The sequence below is a fragment of the Myodes glareolus genome, chromosome 9 (genome assembly GCF_982192425.1).
Source record: "Myodes glareolus chromosome 9, mMyoGla1.1, whole genome shotgun sequence".
Taxonomy (NCBI): domain Eukaryota; kingdom Metazoa; phylum Chordata; class Mammalia; order Rodentia; family Cricetidae; genus Myodes; species Myodes glareolus.
The window spans coordinates 7,401,163-7,428,925 of NC_142034.1; the positions used below are offsets into that span (position 1 = coordinate 7,401,163).

The 27,763-nt window shown below is 47.8% G+C and overlaps 2 protein-coding genes across 4 annotated transcripts in view; one reads left to right on the plus strand and one right to left on the minus strand.

The window, feature by feature from the left end:
• Positions 1-27,763, minus strand: part of Rab37 (RAB37, member RAS oncogene family) — a 67,629-nt gene that overhangs the window by 19,801 nt on the left and 20,065 nt on the right. The window lies entirely within an intron of this gene.
• Positions 6,936-22,711, plus strand: Cd300lf (CD300 molecule like family member f). 2 transcript variants are annotated; one of them, XM_087909797.1, is made up of 7 exons: positions 6,936-7,339; positions 13,019-13,357; positions 14,974-15,031; positions 18,458-18,621; positions 20,888-20,910; positions 21,243-21,380; positions 21,803-22,711. In XM_087909797.1, exons 1-7 carry the CDS (start codon positions 7,297-7,299, stop codon positions 21,956-21,958), a joined length of 921 nt encoding a protein of 306 aa, XP_087765923.1. In that variant the 5' UTR covers positions 6,936-7,296; the 3' UTR covers positions 21,959-22,711. The 2 variants fall into 2 exon arrangements, with proteins under 2 accessions (XP_087765923.1, XP_087765921.1); XM_087909795.1 differs by having other exon boundaries at positions 6,937-7,339; positions 14,917-15,031.

The window sequence follows — 27,763 nt, forward strand, 5'->3', positions numbered from 1 at the left end:
GAGACCAACAGTAAACCCCAGTGCTGTGGAGGCCTGCCGAGCCCTGGACCACCACCGAGTGTTATTCTCCTATGTGTAAATCACTCAACGGGAATATTGAGAAACTAGGTGATGGGTGGTCAGCCCTCTGTGCTCCTAAAGTAGCTTTAAATGATTTCCTTAACCAGACAAGAAGTTCAGAAGCCACCGGGTGGTGGTGACACATGCCTTTAATCTCAGCACTTGGGAGGCAGAGGCAAGTGGATCTCTGGAGTTCGAGGCCAGCCTGGTTTACAAGAGCTAGGTCTGGAACAGGCACCAAAGCTACAGAGAAACCCCGTCTCAAAAACAAAGAAGAAGAAGAAGAAGAAGAAGAAGAAGAAGAAGAAGAAGAAGAAGAAGAAGAAGAAGAAGAAGAAGAAGAAGAAGAAGAAGATGTTCAGATGCCATCAAGATTACTTCATTTGGTTGGGGTTGGGGCTGTGGCTCGGTGGCAGAGTGCTTGCCTTTCCCTTTTCTTTGTCACGGGGAGGAATCTTACGTGACTCACTCTTGGACGCGGCTGACTTGAAGTCTGATACTTTGGTTGGTCTTTAGCTACGTAATTAAAAGACTTTAAAAGAAAAGCTGGTTTTCTTGGGGAAAAAGAGATTTTCCTTTGAGACTGTAGCCTATTGGACTAGGTGGGATGGTGCATACCTCCAATGCCAGCCCTGAAAGGCTGGCACAGGAGGATTGCAAGTCAAAGGCCAGACTGGAGCCATATAGCGAATCAGAGTCCAAGTAAGGCTGCAATGTGACCATGTCAAACAAGTAAACAAAACCAAACACACAAACACCTGCAGCCTCAGCACTCAACTGAGAATGTCCAGACTTTTGAAGGCTTTCACTACTTTGGACTTTGGACTAACCAGACTCTAGAATCATATAAGCCAGTTTCTTAGAACAAACTCCTGAACGAGGTTTAATCCTTATTGTCAACTTGACTGAACTGAAGCATCCGGGGACTCCTAAAGGACATGCCTGGCTGTGCCTATGAGGGAATTTCCAGAGAGGATTAACTGAGCTTGGAAGACCTATTCCAAATGTAGGCGGCACACCATCTGGGTTAGAACCTGGATGGAATGGAAGGGAACTTGGAGAAATCCAGGTGGATTCTGGTATTCCCCAGATTCTGCTTCCTGGGTGGCCATGTAGTGATCAGAGTTCCTCTGTTTCATGTTCCCACTGACTCAGTGTTCTGCCCAAGTACATGGGACCAAGTGGCCATGACCTCAACCCTCCCAAGCCATTAGCCAAATAATTCCTTCTTCCCTTCAGTTGTTCAGGTAGCTTGGTCGCAATAATGAAAAGCCAGCTAATGTACTGTTTGTGTAGTGCTGAGAAGTCTGGCAGATGACTTCGTGTCCAGTAGCTTGAGAATGGTTGACACAGGCTTGGGTTTAGTGAGTGGACTTCCATAGTGGGAACAACCAGACTTTTGGAGAGCAATTGGCAGTATCAAAATTACTGATGCAAATTCTTTTGGCTCTCTTTGCAGGAGTATACAGAGGTATGTGTGATGAAGGGGTTCCACGGGAATGCTCGTTAGAACAAATAGCTCAACAAATAGGTACTAAGGAAACAAACTCTAGACTATGCATAGTAGAAATGTAGGGATGAAGAAGATGGGCCACGGAGGTGGTTCAGTGGGCAAAATCACTTGCTGCGTGTATTAGCAACTTTTCTATGGCTGTGAGAAAACGCCTGGACCAAAACGACTTATAGAAGGGAGGGTTTATTGGCGCTTGTGGTTCCAGAGGATAAGAGGCCATCATGGCAGGACAGAGGTATGGCTATGACCAATCCTTGGGTGCTCCACAGAGCATCTCGGGGCCAGGCACCCTCTCCATTATACTAGACATATGGCTGTGACCAATCCTTGGGTGCTCCACAGAGCATCTCGGGGCCAGGCACCCTCTCCATTATACAACACAGCTCACAGTGCCTTAGACTGCTGAAGCCAGACATTAGCATTTCCCTTTCCGATGGTGCTTCTTTCATAGGACGGTTTTTCTCACGACGGACAATAGCATGTTGGGTGGTGTGGGCTTTACACCTGCTGTGGGACAATGATCTTGCACCCTCTAAAGATTTGTCAGTTGCATTGGTTTAATAGAATGCTGATTGGCCAGTAGCCAGGAAGGAAGTATAGGCAGGGTGTTGTGGGAGTCCCCTCTGTGTGCTGTGATTATCATTAATTAATAAAGAAGCTGTTTTGGACCTATAGCAGGGTAGAACTTAGGTAGGCGGGGAAAACTAAGCTGAATGCTGGGAGAGAGGAAGCAGAGTGAGGGAGAAGCCATGGAGCCATACCAGAGACAGGCACCGGATGGAACTTTAACCGGTAAGCCACTGCCACATGGCCATGTACATATTAATGGAGATGGGTTAAATTAATATGTAAGAGTTAGCCAATAAGAGGTTAGAGCTAATGGATCAAGCAGTGATTTAATTAATATAGTTTCTGTGTGATTATTTTGGTTTTGGGCAGCCAGGACAAACAAGCAGCCTCCTTCCAACAGTGGGGTGACCAAAACAGGAGAATTCTGGGAAGAGGAAATGCTCAGTCTGCAATTGTCACCCAGACACAGAGGAAGCAAGATAAGAATGTCTTACTGATAAAAATACCAAGCCATGAGGCTAAACAGACAAGAATTATGGGCTAATTTAAGATGTAAGAGTTGATAAGAAGCCTAAGCTAATAGGCCAACTAGTTTATAATTAATGTAGGTCTCTGTGTGTTTCTTTGACTGAACATCTGCAGAACTGGATGAGACAGAAGCCTCTGTCAACAGACATCAGTTAGCCAGTTAGTCTGAATTCTGGGACATACCATGCAGGAAGACATTAGATGCATGAACTATTAATCTCAATACAAACAATGATCTCTCCTGGTGACGAGATTAGGGGCAACTAACTTCTTCCTGTCATCGCCTCTATTTCCTAAAATGAGTGTGTTACTTTAGTACGTTAGACAAATGTGCTATTTTCAAGTTTTCATTTTATTTTTTAATTACACGTGTTTGTGTGTCTGCTTGTGGGTATGTGCACATGTGTGTGTCTGCTTGTGGGTATGTGCACATGTGTGTGTCTGCTTGTGGGTATGTGCACATGTGTGCACCTGCATGTGGAAGCCAGAAGAGGGCATTAAATCTCCTGGAACTGGAGTTACAGATGGTTGCTCAGTCTGTGCTCTTAAACGTGAGTCATCTAGGCAAAGGTATTATTTTCAGTTAGAAGCCGCAAGAGCTCCACAGTTCCCGGGCTGGCTGAGATCTGAACAGCATTAAGAAAACAGTGAGGAGGGAGCTGCTGGAAGGGAGGCAGGAGGAGCCACGTGCAAGAGCTGTGAGGGAGACAGATGGGAGTGCAGAGGAGTCAGGGACAGGTTAGCTTTTCCCTAACAGTACTATCATGTGGCAGAGAATTGCTCCAAACTCAAGGGCACAATCTGAGTCAGAACTTGGCCTTGGTGACCATGCTGCCCTCACCTGGGCTCCCTGACATGTCTAATGTCTGCTGGCTGGTGGCCAGAGCAGCTCAGCTGTTCTCTCTTTGTCTCTGGTGACCACCCGGCAGGCCAGCTGGTTCCTGGCAGAATCAGGAAGTGCAGGAGGAAATATGGGGCCCTAATAGAAGTGGGGCCCCACACATCCCTCTTTGCTGTATTCAGAGCAGGCAGAACAGGTCACAAGTCTGCCGTGGGCTCAAGGGGCAGCAGACCCTCCCTTTAGAGAGGAAAGCTCTGAGGTAAGGAGATGTGAATCCGAGGGAAGAATAACTACAGAGCCACTTCAGGCCTGAAGCTGACGCAGTCAACGCTGGAACCCCCTGAAGGAAAAGGTTTCCAGTATGAATAACAAATTTGGGACTTGAAATGCGCCCCATCCAGTTTGGGGTGTGACAATTCCGCTCTACTGGCTACAAGACAAAGCTCTAGAAGCCCTGATAACTGCAGCTGAGGAGGGAAGCAGGAGGGTAAAGAGCCCCAGCTGTGGCGGCAGAGTCAGCATTCGGGGGACATGTCCGAGACAGGATGGCTGACAGTCACTTCTTGTCACTGAGAGAGACTTAATTCTGTGGGTTATTTTCAAGTCTAACAGTTCTTTTAAAAAAAGATTTATTATTATCGCGCGTGTGTGTATGTGTGTGTGTGTGTGTGTGTGTGTGTGTGTGTGTGTGTGTGAGAGAGAGAGAGAGAGAGAGAGAGAGAGAGAGAGAGAGAAAGAGAGAGAAAGAGAGAGAGACTGCTACATGCGCGTGCCCGTGAAGGCTGGTAGAGAGCATCAGACTCCCTGGAGCTGGAGTAACAGATGGTTGTGAGCTGTTTGACATGGACACTGGGAACCAAACTCAGGTTTTCTGGAAGAGCACCATGCTCTTTTGACTACTGAACCATTTCTCAAGACCCTGTTTTTAATTTTGTATATGTGTCTATGCCTGGGTATAGGTAGTGCATGTGAGTGCAGGTGCCCATGATGGCCAGAAGAGGGCGTAAGATCACCTCAAATTGTAGTTACAAATAGCTGTGAGCTACCTAAGGTAGGTGCTGGGAACTGAACCTGGGTCCTCTGCAAAAGCAGTCTGCGGTTTTAACTGCTCAACTATCTCCCTAGCATCTCCACCTGGCTTAGCCTTTGGCTATTAGTCTCCAAAGTACACTTTTTCCTTTTAAAGTTATTTTTATTTATTTGTTTGTTTGGTGCATTGTGGGAGGGAGTGGGGCAGTGTGTGCGCCACAGCGTGTGTGTGGCGGTCATAAGATAGTCTGCAGGAATCAGGCTGTCTTCTGCCACTGTGTGGGTCTTAGGAATTAAAGTCAAGTCATCGGGCTTGGTGGCAATTGCCTTCACTCACTGGGCCAGCTGGCTGGCTCTGCAGGACCTTCTGGTGAAACTTCTAGAGTGCAGTAGATGCAATCTGGACTTGGAGCCTTATGCAAATGGTAAGTAACCTCTCCACCACTAAGGAACTGCCCTCTTGGTCAGGGGCACTTCCGCACAGGAATGGGGTGAGTCCCAAAAAAATCATGTGTAGTTTTCAAGTCCGAAAGGATAAAGAGGGCAAACATGTGTCCTTATATCCAGAAGAACACTATGGACAGCACACAAATGCACAGGAACACATAGGCACATACACATATGCACAGATAGGCACGTGCACATAAAACATTACCTATCACATACAGGCAATACAAATGTATACATAGCTCCCTCCACAAGAAATAATACATACAATGTGTGGGTTTGGGTGTTGCGTGTGCACACATGTGAACATAATTTTCTTTTTCCTTTTTTTGGCTTTTGAGACAGGGTTTCTCTGTGTAACAGCCCTAGCTGTCCTGGAACTCACTCTGTAGACCAGGGTGGCCTTGAACTCACAGAGATCTACCTGTCTCTGTCTCCCAAGTGCTGGGATTAAAGGCTGCGCCACCACTGCCCAGCTTTATCTTTTTTTTTTTTGAATGCACCTTTTGTAAACACTGTGCTTTAGGGCAGGGAGATCTTCAATTGTCCATTCTATAGAAACTCATGTCTAGCCTGGAACTTGTGGTTGAGGCTGGCCTTGAATTCCTGATCCTCAGGTGTGCACCTCCGTGAATACCTTCAATGCCCCATTTCACCAGTAGGGATATGGCAGCCTGGGAGGTAACTGAGTTATGCCGAAATCAATGGCCAAGCCAGGATCTGGACCTCTAGTAGGTCTTTGAGGACATGGGGCTCCTGAATACCCTGACTCTCTCAGAATCCACAGAGGTCCTTGTTTAAGGGGTACTCTCTCCTCTTCACTCACAACCCCTTGGATAAGTTGGTGTTCTTGATTCAAAGGTTTACCCTCCATCTTGGATGGGTCAATCTGAGAGAACTAGAATCAGAGGGTCTGGCCATAGGCTCCTGACAGACAGCTGTTTGTTTTTTCTTCCTCTGCCCAAGAAAGGAAAAGTCACTCCTGGACCCTCCATGATCCCACCCTTTGGTTTTCAGGGCACCCCTGGTCTGATGATCACTTCCTTTAAAGTCACCCCCTACGTGTTGCGGAGGACATCTCCCTCAGCATACCCGAGCAGTGCCCTGTGCAGAGACCTGTTCCATCAACAATGGCCACTGAGCCCATGTTGACTTTGCTTTATGGTCTAGGAACATGTAAAGTAAGTGGCCATCTCTGGCCACATCCTGGAAAGGCTGTGGCTTATCAGCGGTTAGAGTTTTCAGTGTAAACAACCCTCCCACAAGCCTCCTCCAACCTGGCTAGCCTGACCAGGGCTCGAGGGCATTGTGAAGCCAAGGTGTCACAGGGTGTGTGTGGCACCTACCAAAAGTGACTGCTCTCTAAGGGCTTTCTGGAAAGGGGTGTGTGTGAGAGAGATCTCAAGGCTGGCCTTTGTTCCCTTCGGATTTGGACAAATGGATACTTTGAAGAGGGTGTGGGAGCGAGGCTTAGGAGTTATGAATAGCAAACTGGTTTCTTTGGGGGTGGGGTAGCCACAGGGTGTTCACTAAAGTTCTGGGGAATTTGGGTTAACCTATCTATTATCCAGTAGGCTGGGGCAGATTGGCCAGAGTGTTCTCAAAGCAGAACCCCGCCCCCCTTCACGACTCTGGGTGGGTAGATTCCTGTTCATATATCCTAATTACCTGAGGCCCTCTCTTTGCAATTTTGTAGGGGTTGGTTGGAGGTGCTGCGGACCAAACTCAGGGCCTTGCTTACCTTAGGCAGGAGCTCTGCTCCTGAACAATACCCTCTTCCCTTTTTTTATACAGGTGCTGTTACAGAGCCCTGGCTAGCCTTCAACTTACTATGTAGCTAAGGTTCTTGTCAAACTTTCAGCTCCTCCTCCCCCCATTTCTGCCCCTTGAATTCTGGACCTACAATTGTGCCCCAACACCACTGAGGAGGCTGGGTTTTGACACCTGCTCAACTTCCTCCATTCCAGTGACTGACTGTTCTAGAATCTCTCTGCGGCTACCCTTAAGTCTCTGGTCTTCTGCGCTCGAATCACGGGATCTGTGTATACAGAGCAGGAGACCCCCGGTTCTCTTCTCAGAGAAGTCGCTCTGGCTCTGGGCAGGGAGGTGTTTCTCAAAACCGACTTCTTGCATTACATTTCACTCGCTCTACCTCGTTCCTCTTTTGGTTTTATTCACCAGTGGGAAGTGGCTGAAGGAGGAAGTGCCAGGGTGAGTGAGGGAAATCGGAGTACCCAGGAGACGCAGGAGTGGAGCATGTAGCCTGTCCTCGCAGACAGGCTCCACCAAGGCAGAGGGGCGTGAGAAGATGCACCTGGCGCTGCTGGTACTCGTCCTCTCCTGGATCTCAGGTGAGCGCGCAGATTGCTGCCAATACTTCAGCAACTAGAGGAAGCGCTTCTCTCCGGAACCAGGGAGCCCGGCAAGAAGGTCTCATTCACATACTGACCCGTTGTTGTGGGGTCATCGTGACAGAAACACTGAGCCTTTAAACTCAGCCCCAGGCGCAGTTCCAGACCACCGCGTATGCGGGGTTGACCATATTTAAGGCTGACACCCTAACGGGCCCCCCTGGTCTTGGAAAGACGGCAGAGCCCCGGTTGCTCAGGAGAATCCATGAGGGGGCTGGGCTGTCATCTCGTGACCGTGCTCCTTCAAGGGAAGGCTGTGGGGAAGAAGTGAGTGTGGGAGTAGGGGCCTGAGGGAAGGAGAGAAGGGATCTGATATACAAAACAGATGGAGGGGTGGTTGACGGCAGCTGGGACGGAAGAAAACGGCAGAAACAGTGGAAGGCCTGAAAAAGGTGAAGAGGAGGCAGGAGACAAGCCCCAGGGAGGGCTGGCAGCCACTTTCTGGTGTATTTCTTGTGTTTTGTAATGGGGTCCGCTTTCTATGTAGCCAAGGCTGGCCCTTTAACTAGTAACCCTCCTGCCTCAGCCTCTGTCTCCAAAAAGATTTTCATTATGATTAATGACAGTAGCAGACAGAGTTAGGTCGCAGAAGGTGGTTTTCTTGTGTTGGGGTTATAGACTTCGTCATCACTCTTGATCCGATAAAACTCTCAGTGGATGGTTACAGTTTTGATTTCAAACGAAGAAAATTTTCTATTGAACACAGTGATACAGCTCTAGGTGTGGTGGCTCACGCCCTTAATCCCAGCACTCGGGAGGCAGAGGCAGATGGATCTCTGTGAGTTGGAGGCCTGCCTGGTCTACATACCAACTCCAGGCTAGTTAGGGATGTACCATGAGAGTCCATCTTGTAATAAATCGCACAAAATAATGGGTTCATCGTGTCATTTTTTTTTTCATGTGTGTATATCAGGTACTTGGACCACAGTTTTCTCTTGTCTTCTCCTCCAGTTCTGCTGATTTCCCTCCCTTTCTAAACAGCCCCTTCCACTTTCATGTCTATTTTGTTAAAAAAAAAAGTCTAGATTTTTGCATACCAGGGGAAACGTGTTGTCTTTTTGAATCTGGCTTATTCTTTTTAACATGCTGATCGCCAGTTAAACATATTTTCTTGCCGACATAATCATGTATATATTTATCCATTCACCTGTCAGTGGACTTTGGTCCGTGGCTTGGTTGTTGCGGCTAATGTTGCAGTATAAATAGATTTACAGTTGTTCAACCTGTGGGTTTTGACCCTGCTGAAAAACCTCTATCTCCAAAAGTATTCATATCATGATTCATAAGAGGAGCAACATTACAGTTATGAAGTAGTAACAAAAATAATTTTATGGTTGGGAGTTACCACAGCATGAGGAACTGTATTAAAGGGTCCGCAGTCTTAGGAAGGTTGAGATCTGCTGCTCTAGTGCATGCAGACCACAGAAGGGGTTTTCTTGTTTTATATTCTGGTGGTTTCCACTGTGCCGTTGGGATGTTTCTCTCGGTTTGAAGTAGTATCAACAGAAGGCTTTCAATTTTACACCCCTAGTGCAGGCATTTCCCAGGACTCTAGAATCGTACAGCAAAGCGTGTACTCAGCTTTCGTATTTAGACACTGGCATTTCAAATGTGGGGGCTGGAGAGATGGCCCAGCAGTTAAGAAGGCTTGTTTCTTTTTCAGAGGAGCCAAGTTTGAGTCCTAGCCCCCAGTATTGGGTTTCTCACAATTGCCTGTAACTCCAGCTCCAGGGGATCTGATGCCCTTTTTGGATTCTGTGGGAACTTACAGTCACATGCACATACCCATAAACACACACACACACACACACACACACACACACATGCACATAAAAAAGAAAGAAATCCAGGCATAGTAAGACCCCGACTTAAAGAGAAAGAAGAAAAGAAAGGAAGAAAGAAAGAAAGATTTTAAACAGCTTGATCAAATCTTCCCAGATCCCTGTCTTCCCTGAGCTTTCCTGTCTTAGTGTTTGGCAATTCCATATTTTCTTAGTACTCAGGCCAAACCTGGGGCGTCCATCTCCAATGACCTCCTCCCCGACTTTGAATTAAAATCCTAAATCCTTGCAGATGGCTTACTAGGTACTCACCATCTGATTCCTTTCTGCATAGCATTCCCGGTCCCCCCTTTTCTCCCTTGCATCCTTGCCTGGTTCAGCTCCCTTCCCCACATGGCTTTGAGCACACTAGGTTTGTTGGCCTCAGAGTTTTCTGTCCTGTTTGCTCTGAGTGCTCTTCCCTAGGTGGTCCCAGGCTCCTCACTTCATTCCTGTCTTCATTTCTCACCGTGGTTTTCACTGGGGAAATTAAATAAATTAATTAAAACTGCTGTTCCTCTGGGGTTTGGCCCACTCCACTCAGGAGGCGTAGACAAAAGGAGTTCTAGATCATCCTCACCTACAGAGTCCAAGACTTGAATATCTGAGACTCTGCCTCAAAAGGAAAGCACACACAAACAAACCGAGTCCCTTGTGCTGTCTCCCCAGCCACCCACCCCACCCCTGCCATGGTCTGTGCCTCCCTCCCACATCTTAGTAGAATGGAAGCTCCCAGAGGGCAGAGACCTTTGTCCCTAAAGCCATAGTGGGTACAACTCAGGCAAACAGCAAGCAGTAGCTGCAGGAATGAATGTGTCCACTACAGTACTTGTTTTCAACATTGCTCTTCCCGATGTCTGCCTTTCTAGAGCTGAACAACTAAGATGATTATCTTTTCTTTAAAGATTTTATTTACTGTGAGGTGTGTGTGTGTGTGAAAGAGAGAGAGTATGCACATGTGTGCAGATGCCAGGGGAGGCCAGAAGAGGGTGTTGGAGTTACAGGCTGTTGTGAGCTGCCTGATGTGGGTGCTCAGAACTGAACTTGGGTCCTTTGCAAGAGCAATGCGTGCTCTTAGTCTCCGAGTCATCTCTCCAGCTCCCAAGATTCTTACAATTAACTGCAGAGGATGTATATATAGTTGATGGACATGTGCAGTGGCTCTGGAAAGCAATTTGATGGCTCTTCAGAATGTTAGCTGTGGTATAGTCACATGACCAAAATGAAGTGCAAACACACACCCGTGTAAAAGCTAAGAATCCAAATGGACATGATAACAATATTAATAATCCCTAAAAGGTAGGAATGACCTAAATGTCTGACCCATCCATTTTGATTGATGCTTCAGTGAACATGGCACACCCACACCATAGAACATTACCCTGTTAAAACCAGACTGAAATATTAGTGACACAGGCTACGGTATGGATGGACCTCAAATGCGCAATGTGGCGAGAAGAAGCCATCTACCACTGTACACTGTGTGATGTGTTTTATATGAAATGTGCAGATAGGTGAGTCCGTGGGGCCAGGAAGGGGATCAGGGTTAGCGGCGAGAGCGCTGCGGGACAGGCACCCAGGGATGCAGCTGTCAGTGGTGTGAGACAGGTCTTCATACTGGCAAAAGAAAAGGAATTCTCAGGCTGGGGAGGTGACTCAGGGGAGAAGAGCACTGACTGCTCTTAGAGAGGATCCAGGTCTAGATCCAGGGAATCTGACAACCTATGTCACCAATGCACATAAAATACAATTAAATAAATTATTGCAAAAAGAGAAGAAGTTCTGGAGGTAGACAACAGAGATGGTTATAAAGCTGTGGAGGTCCTAAAAACCACCGGGCTGGGTGTGTCACTGTGCGTGAACTATGTACCAGTTTTAAAGGCAGAACAAGACGGATCCCAGCTTTAAATGTGCAACAGTCCAACAAACAGCCCAACACCTTCCCCCAGGCTGGGAGGATTGAACCCAGGACCTCACATATGCCAAGCAAGCACTCTAACAACTAAGTTACACACTCAGTCCCCGTGTTCTTTTTTATCAGACAAGGTTTCCCTACATAGTCCAGGCTGGCCTTGAACTTGCTGCATAGTTCACACTGGCTTCTAGAAGTGCTAAGATTACAGGCATATATTACCATGCCTGGAGCATGGGTCTTTGTTGTTTTTTACATTTATTTGTGTTTATGTGTGTGTGGTGGTGGTGTGTAGTGTGTTGTGTGTGTGTGTTGTGTTGTGTGTGCGTGTGTGTTGGGGGCATTTGTGTGAGTGGTTGTGGATGTGGAGGTCAGAGGACAACTTTCAGGAGTCTGTTCTTCCTTCTACCATGTGGGTCCTAGGGATAAACACAGGTCATCAGGCTTGGTGGCAACACAGTGCCTTTACCCACTGAGCCATCTTATTAGCACCCCAAACTTATTCTTGTAAAGAAACATTCCAGTGTCCTCCGAATCTTTCTAAGGTAGGAACACAACATGCATCTTCAGAAGAAACCCCTCTCACTTGTGACACTGTAAGGCAGGATGGTGTGGAATCAGCATGGGGTGGACACAGGTCAAAGGGGCAGATGGAAAATCCATCTGGAACTCACAAGTGAGAGGCTGTCTCTAAGAATAAAGCAGGGGGTTAGAGCCGTTAAGAGTACTTGCTCTTGCAGAGGGCTCATTTCCCAGCAGCCACACAATGGCACACACCATCTGTAACTCCAGTTCCAGGGGACCTGACACCCTCTCCTGGCCTCTGAAGGCACCAGGCATTCATGTGGTACACAGACAGAGGCAGGCAAAACACATACATATAAAATAAAAGTCAATTAAAAAAGAATAAGGCAGAGAATGATAAAACAAGACACTCATGCTTTCCTCTGCTGTCTGCACATTAACTCAGGCTCATGCTTTAAATATACATGTGCCCCCACCTATACACCATACGTGCACACGCATATGCTTTCATGTTTGGTATAAAAAAGTGTGGTATAGTAAGTGGTTTTTGACTCAATCTCATTATGTAGCCCAGGCTAGCTTTAAATTCATGATCTTTCTGCTTCAGCCTCTTGACTGCTGGGGTTAGGTGTGTGTAGCACCACACTAGGTAACACCACACCTGGTAACACCATACCTGGAAACACCACATCTGGCAACACCACACCTGGAAACACCACACCTGGCAGCACCACACCTAGCAGTGCCACATCTGGCAACACTATACCTGGCAATACCACACCTGGCAGCCCCACACCTGGCAGCACCACACCTGGCAATATCATAGCTGGTAGCACCACACCTAACAGCACCATACTTGGCAGTACCACCTGGATGTTGTTTATATGTTATATGTTGTTTATATACATGTTTACATACACACATATATGCATGTATATATGCATGTATGTGTACACACACACATATCTTATATGGTGCAGGGAGGGCAGATGTTCAGATGTTCAGGATGAACCCAGGGTTTTGCCCATACTAGGGTCTCTATGTAGTCCTGGCTGTCCTGGAACTTGCTTTGTAGGCCAAGTTGGCCTTGAATTCAGGGACATTACTTATCTCTGCTAACTGAGTGGTGAAATTAAAGTCTTGCTCCACCATGCTTGGCCATTTTTTTTTCTTTTCAGAGCTGTAATTGTTCAAGAATTTTTCTGGCTCCTCTTGACTCAGCTGGATGTTGAGGGACAGCAGGCAGCCTGTCTTGGAGAAGGGGTGTTCTCTTGACCACTATTCAATTAATCGTGCTTTTGGAACTGGGACTGTATGCTCTTGGAGTGGGAGATTAGTGGTCCACGGTTTTATATTTTCCAGGCTGCTCCACTGCTCAGGATGCAATCACAGGTCCAAACATGGTGAGCGGTAATGAGCAGGGCTCCTTGACTGTGCGGTGCTCATATGATTCCTCCTGGAAGACTTACAAGAAGTACTGGTGCCGAGGAACTGATTGGGATACATGTGAGATTCTGGTTAAAACGGATAAAGAACAGTTGGTGAAGAAGGACCATGTATCCATCAGGGATGACCAGACAGACTTCATCGTCACAGTGACCATGGAGGAGCTGAGGATAAGGGACGCTGGCGTTTACTGGTGTGGGATTCAAAAAGCTGGATATGATCGCAAATTTAAAGTTAATGTGAACATTGGCCCAGGTAAGAGTGTGTGTACATCTCTTCAGATGCCCTTTTTGGTCCCTCGGGTCCCACCTAAAGGAATTAGCTGTCACTCATGAGCTGTTGCACTGTGCAGGAGGTAGAGACCTGAAGTCCCCCACACCCCTGACAGACTGCTTGGGGTTGGGACAGGGCTTCTCTTAAACACCTCCCGACTCCCAGCCTTCCAGGCGCTTCCCTTCCTCTTCTCTGCACAGCTCCATCTTTAGTCTGTGGCCAAGAGAGGGCGGGGTGGTTGTCCCCAGCTCTGGCTCATAGGCCAAAGATACCACTTTCTGTGGCCCCTGGAGTTCCAGTTCCGGCCAACGCTTTCCTGGAGTCCCATGGGAGGTACCCGGCTCTCCAAGGAGCTCAGGGTGCCACCACCTGGTGCTGTGCTCACCCCCTGAGCACACTCCTGAGGGAAACCGTACCAGCCTAGTTGGGGTGTGATGATCCAATTTCCAAGGTCTAGAAGGGCCTTTGCACACAGTTGCCTTTCTGATGTCTGCAGTCTCCCGAGGAGCCCATTTGTGCCTTTAGCCTAACGGTATTCTTTGTGAGTGCTTCCAGAATGCGGAAACTTATGGTGATAGTGGGGGTGGGGTCAGCTCTGAGGTCTTCCTGCATCGGCTTGGAGAGGTTTCTCTCTTGAGCTCTGCTCTTCCACCCCCAGACAGGCTGCTAACACCAGGTCGTAGGGCATTTGTAGGGTGCAGATGGTAGATGAAGGCAGGGCTACCGTCTCCAGGACTCCCTGAGGTTCAGTATGGCGCAAAGCTTGCATTATCTTGCTGAACCTCGATAATACCCTTGGAAAAGGGTATCTCCATTGCTGAAACTTAACTTGTCCCAAGTATCTTTCTGACTGTTAGGACTTTCTTTTTGCTATCAAAGGATTTTTACTTCTTTTGTGTATATAGACAGGTGTTTTGTCTGCATGCATGCATGTATGTGTACCACATGTGTGTCAGGTGTCTGTGGAAGCCAGAGGAGGGCATCAGACACCCTAGAACTGGAGTTACAGATGGTGATGAGCCATCATGTGGGTGCTGGGAACTGAACCTGGGTCCTCTGCAAGAACATTGTGTGCTTTTAACTGCTGAGCCATCTCTCCAGCCCCAATATTAGTTGTTTCCCCCACCCCCGCAGTATGATCATGACCTTAGAAGTTTTGAAACTAGGTTATGTTAGCCACTTTTCAAGTTCCCTGTCTGTTCCTGTCCTTGTCTGATAAAGCTGGGGGGAAGTGTTGGCTGAGGCACTGTCAAGGCAGTTGGGGTGTTCAGCTGGGTTTCAGCTGCTCTTGTTCTGAGGCTCTCCCTGGCTCCCTCCAGGGTTTCACCATTCTCCCTGGACTTGTGCCCAGTCCTACCTGCCTCAGAGGCTCTGGGCTCTCTTAGAGGTCAAGAGGATAGTAGTGGTTCAGCTATAGCTGCTTGCCACAGCCCTGCTCCAGAGTCCTCTGGTTGGGATGGCCCGCACTCCCTCGCAGGCTCAGAGCAAGAGCAGACTGTGATGGGTGATTGGAATAGCATTGTAATCTGTCTTATGCCAAGCACCCACTACAGTATTGACCACGCTCCCCATCACCTTCACCACCACCATGTTCACAGAGACCGTTGCTACAATCACCACCACGTTCTCAATGATGACCAGCTACTCTGATGACAGGTAAGCCAGTTTGAAAGATGCTGTCCTCCATGGTCCAATTAGCCCCAAGTCTTCTAATGGTGGAGTTTCTGAAGTCTCAGATTCCTTCTGTATAGTTAAAGATGCTGGCCCCCCAACTTGCCTTCAGCTCCCAGTGAGCCCTCATCCTGGAACAGAGGGTAGTTCATAGGTTTGTTGGTTCATTTGTTCATTCTTTTATCCTACTTTAACGGGAGCTAATTTCTTTCTGGTAGGCCTGTGTTGGGTTCTAAGGACATGGAAGTAGTGCTTGGTGGGAAAGAGATACTCATAGGAAGTCAGCAAGAGCAACATGGCTAGCTGGTGTGTGTGTGTGTGTGTGTGTGTGTGTGTGTGTGTGTGTGTGAGAGAGAGAGAGAGAGAGAGAGAGAGAGAGAGAGAGTTGTCAGGCCACAGGGATGGCTTTTGGTCCAACTTCTAGGAGGTCACGGAGAACTTGTGGAGGATTTGATTCCCTAGAGCTATTCAAATAGATGTTAAGGGGGCTGGAGAGATGGCTCAGTGAAGAGGACCTGAGTTTGATTTCCCAGCATCCAAATGCTGGTCACAACCATCTGTGACTCCAGTTCCAGGGGATTCAATACCCTCTTTGGCCTCTGAGGACATCATGCACAACACACACACACACACACACACACACACACACACACACACACACACACGTGCACATGCACACACACACGCACACAATAATCGAATTACTGTTAAAATAAGAACCGTGATATTGGTGATGTTGGTAGGTCCTCAATGTCTCTAGACCATGAGGCAGCTTATGAAGGGATTTCTTTCCCCTTCCCTCCCTTTCATTTTCTGTCCCCGCCAGAGTCTCCTGCAGCCCAGACTGACCTTGAATACACTGTGGAGCTGAGGTTGACCTTGAACTTCTGGTCCTTCTGCCTCTATCTTGAGTGTTAGGAGTACAGATTCAGGTTCCCACATCCTACTTAAGCCTGTGGTTCAGTTCAGAGCCTCATGCATGCTAGTCAAGACCTCTTCCTGCTGAACTATATCCTTAGCCCTGCCTAAAGTTACTTTTGGCCCAGCCTGTGATCACTCCATGAAAGGGATGGATACCGACGAAGGTATCCATTTGACAGAAGAGGAAACAGACTAGATGGCTTTCTCTGTGAATCTTGATTGCCCCCCCTTTTATTAAAACAAGACCAGAACCTGGCTTATTCTTTAGCAACCTGCCCAGACCCCTGCAATCAAAGAACTTTCTTGAATCTGAGAGGCCGCTTCTCGTTTCTAGTTTTTGCTTTCTTTGTTCTCATAACTTTGCATTTATTTATTTTTAATTAATCAATTAATGTATCTTATGTATAGGAGGGTTTTTTTCTGCCTTTTTTTTGTCTGTGTGCCGCTGTGTGTGCCTGGTGTCCTCAGAGGCCAGAAGAGGGAGTTGGATCCCCAGGAACTGCAGTTAGAGATGGTGATGAACCACCATGTGGGTGCTGGGAGTCAAACCCAGGCCTTCTGCTAGAGTAGTAAGTGCTCCTAACCACTGAGCCATCTGTCCAGGCTCTTGACTGTGCTTTTGTATCATCCAAGGGCCCCTATTGCAGTCCTTTCCACAAAGCCTCATGGAAGATCCCCAGTCTTTCTTCCATCAGGAACTGAAGGAGCGCGGTCGATCGGTAATTAAAGATCAACCAGACTAGCTTAATATAAAGATACAGCTTTAATAAACAGAAGGAAAACTTACACCAGAGTCCCAACGGTCTGTCCAAGAACGCAGGAGCCGAGCGAGAGAGGGTGGGGAAGCGCACTGCCAGGTTTATAGGTAAATTTTTGCCTTAGGGCAACACGCCCCATGGACAGAATGTGATTGGCTAAACTCCCCTATCAAGGCACCCCTTCACTCCTCTCCCTGCTTTGCACTCTGTTTTGAGACTTTGGTTTGTTCCTGTTTTGCAGTGTTGAGGACTGATCTCGGGGCCTCAGCACCAGCTAGGCAAGTGCTTTATTACAGAGCTACTCCCATGGCCTTCCAAATGGCTTTTAATTAGTAGTAACTGATGATTGCCCCCCTACCCTGTGTGCGTGGGCACGTGTGTGGTCCAGACAACCTGCAGTGTCGCTCTTGAGGTGTTGTCTTTTTAATTTTAATTTTTATTTTTGAGTCAGAGTCTCTCATTAGCTGGCACTCACCAAGCAGTCTAGCCTAGCTGACCAGGAAGCTTGGGGGTGGGGGTGGGGTTTCTCCTGTCTCCACTTGCCAGCACCAAAATCGCAGGAGCATATCACCATGTCTGGCTTCTTAATGTGGGTTCTAGGGGTTGAACTCAGGACTTCATACTTGTAAATCAACAACTTTGTTGACTAAGTCATCTCCCCAGCCCGCCTTTTCTTATAAGGATACTGGTGGTGTTAGATTAAGGCCCATCCCTATGACCTCACTTAGAGACCCATCTTCAAACCCAGCCACAGGTACCAAAGGGAGAATCAGTCCCAAGACTTTCTTCTAGCCTCTGTGGCTGGCAGCAATGATTTTTTTATTTATATATTTTTAGAAAATATTTATTTTTATTTTCTAAAATAAAGATGTAGCACTTGCCTACATCTATGTCTGGGTACCCACGGGTAACCCGGGTTTGGAGCCCGCAAGAGGGCTTCCGATCTCCTGGAACTGGAAAGTTGTGAGCTACCATGCGCGGGTACTGGGGATGAAAAGTAGGGACAGCAAGAACTCTTAACCACTCAGCACCTCTCCAGCCCCAACTGGCAGCAATGTGGATGTACCTGACATGTAACTGTGTTACTTCAGTTCCTGGCCCTGTCATATGGCTTCTCCCTATATGTGTTCAAATTTCTCTCTCTGTAAGAAGTGCTGGTATGCACCTGTAATTCCAGCACTTGGGAAGCAGAGGCAGAAAAGTCAGGAGTTTAAGGTTGTCCTCATTTACATATTGAGTTTGAGGTTAGCCTGGGCTACCCAAGATTCTGTCTTTAAAAAACAAAACCAGGGGGCTGGAGAGATGGCTCAATGGTTAAGAGCATTGCCTGCTCTTCCAAAGGTCCTGAGTTCAATTCCCAGCAACCACATGGTGGCTCACAACCATCTGTAATGAGGTGTGGTGCCCTCTTCTGGCTTGCAGACATACACAGACAGAATATGATATACATAATAAATAAATATTTAAAAAAAATAAAAAACAAAACCAATGAACCAATGAGGGCCTGCCTAGGATCTGGGAAGCCTGACTCAAGCCTCTGGTTGGGCAGTTCTTGCGAGGCTTCTAGACACAGGCTTTGAAGGAACCCAGAATGAGAATTCCCTGACTGGAAACCAGAGTTCTGCAGGCCATAAGGTGTTGGTCTTGCCTCTGCCACCAGGTGGTTGGGATTTGGTTCAGAGGATGGGAAGCACAGGCCTGGATACTTATGTCTCCTGCCTGATCCTTCTAGTTCTGTTGGTGACAGCGGTGACAGCGGTGACAACAGCAGCGACCGCGGAGGCGGCAATGTTCTGGGTCTCAGTGTGCTCCTTCCGGTCATCTCTGCGGTGCTGTTGCTTCTCCTGCTGGTGACCTCACTCTTTGCTTGGAGGATGATGAGGAGACAGAAGAAAGGTGAGGGTGTCTGGTTCTGAGGCTGGGGCTGGTTGGATGGTGTGGGCTGATGGCTGGCTCCGCCATCTGAGAGCTGACCTGAGGGACTATCCAAGCAGGCTGGGAGAGGCTGTGCCAGAAAGGCCACCACCAGCTAGCCATCCAAGAGGCTGGAGGCCATCTGAAGCTTGAACTTCCCTGGGAAGATTTGGGTCAGCTTCCTGTTCTGCACACCCTTGCTCCTCTCTGATCTGCCTTCTTTCCTGTTTCCTAGTTTGGGTCAAGGTGGCAGAAGTTGCAGTGACTTTAGGAGGGCAGTCCACTCTAGGGAGATGTGGTTGTGAAGGAGGTGCCAAGCTCACATGGGAGAAGAAAGACACACACACACACACACACACACACACACACACACACACACACACACAGTATCCGTGTATGTGTGCCCTATTCATACATACGCAAGTATGGGTTTCCAGGCAACAGAATCAATGTGATCCCAGCTTCTGCTTGTCCCTTGCCCATCAGCCTCTTCTCAGGCTGACCTACTCATTCTAGGTGCCCCTGCTTTTCAGGAAGAGCCTCCCCCCACCTTCTCTCAGAATCACAAGGTCTCTCAGATCACAAGGTCTGGCCTCAACCAAGCCCTTTCCTGTCTGGCTTCACTTCCACATTCTCAAGAAGTTGTAGAAAGTTTCTCAGAATGCCCAGGGACCACCCACCCCCACTCCTACCCCATCTCACATCTCCCCTACTCCATCCCCATGCTGAGCCTAGGAGACTTACACTCTCAGAAGACAGACTAGGTTCTTGTGTTCGTTTCAAGACAGAATGAGTGCCAGAACTGCACAGTGAAACCCTGTTTCAACAAACAAACAAACAAGCAAGCAAACAAGCAAAAAGGCAGGGTCTCACTATGTAGCACAGGCTGTCCTGGAGCTTACTATGTAGACCAGGCTGACCTTAAATTCACAGAGATCCACCAACCTCTGCCTCGTGAGTGCTGAGATTAAGGGAGTGCACCATCATGCCTGTCTAGACTAGGTTCTTTTAAATAATAATAAAATAATAATATAATAATGATTTTAAATTGTCTATGTAGGTATATATGTGTGTGTGTGTACATTTATACACCCACATATGTATACCATAGCACACATGTAGAGATCAGAGGACAACTTTGGGAGTTGGTTTTCTCCCTCTACTCTATGGGATCTGAGAATTCAACCCAGACTGTCAGGTTCAATGGCAAGTACCTTTCCTCACTTAGTCATCTTGCTGGCCCCAAGACCCTGGTCTTATTCATCCCTTCTGCTCCCAAATAGGTTGACTGAGACCCAAGTTTAAGTATTCTCTCTATTCCTAGGCGTCAGGTCGTTTGATACCAAAAACGGGGTAATCTTTTGTTTCTCTTTTTGTCTCCAAGAGCAAGGGGTGGGATGTAGACAGGGAGAAATGCCAAGGGCTGAAAAACATTTATAAAATCGAGCAGTCTCTCTTTTCCCCACTTCTCCCCAAAAGCTGTGTCCACGCCATGCTGACTTAGCTCAGGCATCAAGCTGGGGGCAAAACGCTCAGCTGTCAGGTACAGCCAGGCATCTGTAAGGGGCAGGCCCAGCCACCCTGTGGCTCAGAGCCTGGCTGAAGATGAACTAGAATCCAGCATTAGATGAAGGTAGTGGGACGGACAAGTGTCATGGGAGAAAGGACCAGATGATCCAGTTGCTAGCAACGACAGGTGTGACCTTGAAGTGACCTTGAAGGTGGCAGAATGATGGCGATAACAAGCAAAGTTACGAATGAAACCCAGGATCCTGCAGGGAGAATCTCAGCTCTAGGAGAGTTGGCAAGGCCACACCATCAGCCATTTGCACAGTTCTGTGAAGTTGGGGACAGGTAGGTTAAGGTCTCTTTTTCTAATGATCATCTCATGCTTGAGATGAACAGTGTCACAGAGTGTGCCTCCCAAAGGGTCAGAATCTGGAACCAGACCTCCTGTCTCTGAGCTAGTCCTTGCTTGTGCTCTGCCCTGCCCCAACCTGCTCTGCCCGCCCCACCCTATTTTTCTTCTTTGCGCAAAGAACCTTGCAAGTCATAGCCGGGCAGTGGTGGCGCAGGCCTTTAATCCCAGCACTTAGGAGGCAGAGGCTGGCAGTTCGAGGCCAGCCTGGTCTACAAGAGCTATTTCCAGGACAGCTGTCTTGGGAAAAACAAAACAAAACAAAACAAAACGAGCCTTGCAAGTCTCAAGGATAGGTTTTCTAATTTCAGATTTTTTTTTTCCTTTTAGCTGCTGGGCCACACTCAGAGCAGGTAAGCAACCCAGAGTCCAGACATCAGGGAGCAACAGCTTCTTTTCCTCTTTCCTTATTTTCTACCCCCTGGAAGCTTCTATGTCCAAATGCATCAGATAAGTCACATACAGACTTCTGGTCCCTACAGGCTGGCGGGGGGGGGGGGATGAGGGACCTAGAAACAGTCAGAAGGGAGGAGGCCTGGGTAGATAATGGGGAGGATGGGGAGCATAAGGAGCTAGGAGGGGGTGGGTACAGGAAAGCAGAGAGGCCCATGTCCCTCTGCAAAAGTAAAACCTGTTTCAGCAGGCTGATTCTGCAAATGTGTACATCCTGTGTCCCCAACCCCAGGTGTCGCCGTCTGTGGAGGGTGACCTCTGTTATGCAAACCTGTCCCTTCAGCAGCCCAGACCCTCCTCTCATAAAAAAGGTTCCTCCATGGCCTCCTCTGGCGAGGCCCACCAAGAGGAAGTGGAATATGTCACCATGGTATGTCTTTCATGGGGCCCGCGGAGATGTGAGGTTCTCACTGCCCCACCCCCTTGGAGAGTGTACTCTGTGCCCATGTGGACACAGCTGGTGAGGGTGGGGTCTGAGCAGATCTAATAGGTTTCAGAAGGGTTTCCACACCACCTCTCAACCCTGCAGACTTGGGCCTGTCTAATGTGGTCCTAACACTAGACAGGGAAGAGCCACACTGGCCAAGTGACTTGGGATCCTGTAGGAAGTGGATGTCCTGGGGGCAGAGGTGGGACTCTCTTGTGTAGCGTGAAGGTTATTTGGGGTTCCTGACAGAATGGAGGGAAACTGGAGCCCTGACCTACCTCTTCTGAGGACTTTCTTGTCTCATTGGGTGGTCACTGCTCCCCCCACCCCCAGCCTTTCTGACCTTGTGATCCTCTGTATCCCAGGCTCCCTTTCCCAGGGAGGAGATTTCATACGCAGCTCTGTCTCTGGTGGCCTTGGGTCAGGAGCCCATTTACAACAACACTGGCTCCCTCGTCACCCGCCTTCCCAGCTCCAGCCTTGAGGAGTCCACACAATATAGCAGCATCAAGAGGCCCTAGGCTGTGGCCATGCCTTGATCTTGGTCCCTGAAGAAGGCCTGGGAGCAGGTCCCAGCACTTCTGCCTCCGTGCCTGCTTCCTTGCCAGGCCTAAGGGGTGGCTTGAGCTCTGCCCATTCAGCCCTCATGGCCGTGAGCTCCGCCCACTCAGCCCTCATGGCAGTCAGCTCTACCTCAAGCCTGGAGCCCAGCCTCGGGACTCCAGGGAACCCAGTGTCTTTCTCTGTCTCCTCTTATAGTCAAGGTACCTTGGAAGGTGCACGGGGAGGCTGCTGCAGGGATGCTGTGTAAATCATAACAGTGATAACAATAGGAATAATAGCAATTAACCTCTATTTATTGTTTATCATATGGCCCCCAAAGACATTTTCATCCTAATGCCCATAATCTGTGAATTCTTATACACTGAGAGACACAGGTGCATTTTGCTTAAGTTAGGATTTTGAGATGATTTTATATTATCCAGGTAGGCCCAAAATAAGATCACAAGGGTTCCTCTAAGGAGGAAAAGAGCAAGAAAAAAAAAGAGAGAGAGTGAGAAAGAGAAAAGAAAAAATTCATGACAGGAACAGAACACAAGGGATGCAGGAAGAACAAAGACCCAAGGAAGGCAAATATCAAATTGTCTCTTGGGTGAGACCTCCAATGGGAGTTAGACCTCCAAGAGGAGTTAGGCCTGAGCTGAATTTGAGTCTGGAATTGCCTGTACTGCTGGTTTTCAGAAATGTAAAATAATAAACTTTGTTGCTTTTTATTTATTTGTTTACCATTTATTTATTTATTTATTTGAGATAGGCTCTCTCTATATCGCCCTTGCCGTCCTGGAACTTTATAGACTATTTTAGTCACTATGTAGACCAGGTTGGCCTCCAACCCATAGAGATCCACCTGCTTCTGCCTCCCAAGTGCTGGGATTAAAGGCGTGGGCCACCGGGCCCAACTAAATCGCATTGTGTTAAATTAAGCCCCTGGTTGACGGTTCCAAAGGCTACAGGAAGTCGAATGGCAGGTGTCCTTCTCTGTTTCACGTACAGTGTTGAACTTTCATAATGGTGCTTCGGTCGTCATCCCATGCTGCAGGTGAGGAACCCCTCGTGTAGAGAGGCTAAGAGACTTTGTGCCGAGCTTTATGGCTAGTAAGCTGGTGAGGTGGATTTCAACCTGGAGTGGGCTTCAGGAGTCTTCGCCAGTAACCTATCCTGTTTATACACAGAGGAAAGGGTTTGTATGCATGTGCATATACATGCGTGTGTACATACAGCTACTTAGGACTGAAGAGAGCATTTACAGACATTGGGCTTGGTGCCTTTGTTCTGGGGTTCTAGCATTGCTCTCCTCAGAATACATCCTTGGTTTCATGGTCTTGCAGCCGACTCCAAACAACCATCTCATCTCTGCTCATTGTCTTTTCCTTCTCTGTCCAAGTTAGCTTTCTTCCCCGTAGCCAGAGTAGTTTGTTCAAAGCTTAGAGCTGATGGCTCCCACCTTATGAGCTCCACGACTCCTTCGTCTGCCTTTGAGGCCCCAGGGAACCCATGGGCCTCTGCTTGCCTCATGAATCCCATCTCCGTTCACTTCGCCATTCTGTTCTATCCAACCCACTCCAGCCTCTCTTCTTTCCTTACCAGATGCTACAGTTTGGATCTGAAATGTCTCCCAAGGACTAGGTGCTAAAGGCTTGATCCCCAGCCTGTGGTGCTACTGGGAGTCAATGCGACCTTCAGCCCCCCAGGAGGCGGGGCTTAGTGGGAGGAAGTGACGTCACTGGGAGGCAACGCTTGAAGGGACCGTGGGAACCCTGGCCTCTCCTCTCTTTCTGTTTCCTAGCCCCTGTGAAGTGAGTCGCTTTTCTCTACCATGTGCACCCCATCAGGGTGTTCTGTCCGGCGACAGGCACAAGGCGAAGGAGCCAGACAGCTGTGGATTAAAACCACAAGCAACTCTACCTTCCTTCTAAATTATTTTATCAGTGCAATGGGAAGCTCACTAATTAATACTGTGCCTTTCTCAGGGCCTGGTTCTTGCTATCTCCTCTTTCTGGAATGTTCCTCCTGCAGATTTTTAAATAGCCCCCTTTCATCATAACATCCTGACCCCCTCCCCCTTTATGGGCAGTAGCCCCCACTTTTCCCCAGTTCCTCTCTGTCTCATTGCCCTATTTTATTTCTCAATGCTGGGGCCAAATAGGGAAGAACGCCTTATTTTGGTTTACAGCTTGAGGGGAGATAGCCATTAGGGCTGGGGAGGCATGGCGTCAGGAGGATGGGGCAGTTGCTCATAGTGTATCAATGGTCAAAAAATCAGGGAGAACACAGGAAATGGGCCCTGGCTAAGAAACTCATGCGCAGTGATCCATTTCCTCTAGCTAGGCCCTACTTCAGAAGCCCCTCCCACTAGTGACCTACTTCCTCTGTGGCCGTTATTGGTCTGTCCTGAGGTTATCTGACTATTAACAGCTGTGGACACTGGAAGTGGACCTGGGTACGTGATCTTGGTGACCCTGGTACAGAGAACCTTCATTCACTGCTCCAGAGAGGGCGTCCTTCACTCTAAAGAGCTATTCTGATCCATCCTGGGGAAACTGTCTGATCCAAGGAGTAATTTTTTTATTTTGTTTTATTTTTTAAGATTTATTTATTTATGTGTATGAGTGTTCTATCTGCATGTGTACCTGAATGCCAGAAGATAGCATCAGATCCCATTAGACGGTTGTGAACCTCCATGTGGTTGCTGGGAAGCTGACTCATGATCTCTGCAAGAGCAGCCAATGCTCTTAACTGCGGAGCCATCTCTCCAGCCCTATTTTGTTCTATTTTTAAAGTTACATTTATTAGTTTATTTGAATGGGTGGTCAGAGGACAACACGCAGGAATCAGTTTATTTTCTTTCCACCATGTGGATTTTGGAGATTGAATTTAGTAGCTTGAATAACAAATACTTCACCTACTAAGCTTGACTTTTTTTTTTTTTTTGAGACAGGGTTTCTCTGTGAAACAGTCCTGGCTGTAATAGAACTCAATCTGTAGACTAGGCAAGCCTCGAACTCACAGAGATCTGCCTGTCTCTGCCCCTGAGTGCTGGGATTAAAGGTGCGCACCACCATTGCCTGGCCTATTCAATTTTTAAAAAATTTTATTTATTTTTGTTTGATGTGTCTGAGTGTTTGAATGTATGTCTATGCAACCTGTGTGTCCAGTGATTGTCATCAAAATTCCCAGAGATTGGAGTTACAGATGGTTGTGAGCCCCCATGTGGGTACTGGGAATTGAACCCAGGTCCTCTGGAAGGGCAGTCATCACTGAGTCACTCTTTAGCTCCAGACTTGACTATTCTTGAGCTGACCATATGGAGTGTTTTGACCCAGGATGTTTTGAGATCTGTGGAGCAAGAGGTGCCTAGCCTACATCCAGATATTTAGATGGAACGGTTCAGAACTGAGCAGAGAGAGAGAGAGAGAGAGAGAGAGAGAGAGAGAGAGAGAGAGAGTTCCATCTCCAAGCCCAGATCAGGGCCTCTCTGTGCCACCTTAGCTTTTCTCTTGGGGTTTCCTTTGAGCAGCCTGCCCTGAGCAGGGCATACAAACATGTCCACGCGGCCCAGCAAAGGGCCCATTCTTTTTGGTGTCACACGGTCCCAGATCCTCATGAGCCACATCGCTGTGAGACTTCTGAGGCAAATGAGGAACAAGGCTAGATGTGGTGATGTACTCCTTCGACCCCAGCACTCGGGGGACCCAGGCAGCCCAATCTCTGCGAGTTATAGGCCAGCCTGAACTACACAGTGAGACCTTGTCTCAAAACAAAATAAAACAAGACTCAAGTCTAGGAATGTAGGGAAGGCTAGAACGTTGCTCATTTTGCCTAGGTGGGAGACCCTTACAGCGTCCTCTTCTATCTGGACAGTGGCTGTGGGCTGAAAATGGGAGCTTCCGGTTGCATGGCTGCCTAAACTTTCTGACATTGCAGCCCATTGCTAATGTCTACAAAGTTCATGCTTGAGAAGTATGTAATGAAGCTACCCTCTCTCCCAACCCCCGCCACATCTTATAGTGATTTTAGAAATTTTATAGTTTTGTAAGGACTGCTTTCTTTCTTTTCTTTTTTTTAAAAGATAGTATGTTGCTGGGGACTATAGAGTTGGCTCCATGGTTACGAGCATGTACTGTTCTTCTAGAGGTCTCAAGCCAGTTCTTGGGACCCTTATCACCTGCAACTCCCGCTACAGGATAGCCAACAATCTTTTCTGTTTCCCTTGGACACTATGCTCATGTGCACATAGTCTCTCTCTCTCTCTCTCTCTCTCTCTCTCTCTCTCTCTCTCTCTCTCTCTCTCTCTCTCTTTCTCTCTCACAGTTAAAAACAATATGTTCTTTAAAAATATAGTAAGTTGTCACTATTTTTGTGAATGATTCTTATGGAGGGGCCACACATGTGTCATGGCACCAGTGTGAAGGTCGGAAGACAATTTTGTGGAGTCCCTGAAGGTAGTTGACACATACTGGTTCAGATAATTCCACAGCTGACGGAGCAGCTTCTTGTCTGTGGTAATGATGGAAGCACCTAGATTCTTTGATGGCTGGAGGCAGTGTCTGCCCATTTGATTTGCTGGGAAAGTAGGAGGAGGATGCTAGGGAGGTAGGAGAGTCGGGGAAGGGAAGCGAGCAAGCACGCACTTGAGGCTGGGAAGGGAAATCCTTCACAGACTTCTCAATGTATGGAGGCGTTGCCTTAGGCACATCCTGGGACTCAAGGGCTTCGCTCAGGAGTGTATGGGTGGCTGACTGGTACCGTCATCACAAGACAGTGAATTTGGGTGTAAGCCGCTGGGGTCTGAGTGAGGGTTCCAGGGAAACACATTGTGTTAGAACGGGCTCCAGGATGTGCTCAACTTTTGCTGAGTGCCTGTTTATTTATAGCCTCATCCAAAGTGGCTGGGCTCCCCTCCTCTGACTTCTGAATTATTAATATTCAAAGATCCACTTGATGCAAGTTGGGAGGAGGTGGAGAGAAGGCCAGTGGTTATTAATACTTGCTGTTCTTGCAGAAGACCTGGGGTCCGATCCCCACACCCACAGGAAGTCTCGCAGCAGCGTGTAACTTCAGCCCCAAGGGATTTGGTGCCTTCTTCTGACCTCAGTAGGCTCCTGCACAAGTGTGCACACATACACTCAGGTGCACACACAGACACATAAAATAAACAAGTATTATGACAATTAGGAAGGGTTGGGTTGTTTCCTTTGGGGACTTGTATGCTTCACATTGACTTCAGAACTTTTTTCAGTCATCTGAGGGGGTTAAAAAATGTGAAATTCGGATAAATGTTGGCTTGAAGCTGAGCATAGTGGTGTACACCCTTAATCCCAGCACTTGGGGAGCTGAGGCAAGTGTGCCTCTGAGAGTTTGTGGAGAACCTGGTTTACATAGTGAGTTTCAGGCCAGTCAGGGCTACATAGAGAAACCTGGTCTCAAACGAACAAGTGAAAAGATAAATGTTGGATTGAAGCAAGGCTGAAGTCCACTTTGGCTGGACATTGCTTTTGGGTAATTATTTATTTATTTTTTTGTGTGTTCTGGGGATTGGATGTGGGGCCTTGTGTATGGTAGGCACACATTCTACCAGTAGGCTTTAATTCCAGCCCCTAGTTTGATACCTTGGAAAATAACATTTATTTGACACATGAGGCTTAGAAAGATCAGATGGCTAGAATCCATTAATTTCATGTATCACTAAGGTTTTAGACTCAGGAGAGTGGTCAGCCTTTTATTTTCTCAGTGTGTACATTTCTGTCTAGTGAAATTGGAACTGG

Bases quoted from the DNA above. Each gene is read 5' to 3' on its own strand.
- Cd300lf (XM_087909795.1), top strand. From the start codon at position 7,297: ATGCACCTGGCGCTGCTGGTACTCGTCCTCTCCTGGATCTCAG. The intron at 13,358-14,916 runs GTAAGAGTGTGT...TCTTATGCCAAG, and splicing joins TAATGTGAACATTGGCCCAG to CACCCACTACAGTATTGACC. The intron at 18,622-20,887 runs GTGAGGGTGTCT...TTTTCCTTTTAG, and splicing joins GATGAGGAGACAGAAGAAAG to CTGCTGGGCCACACTCAGAG.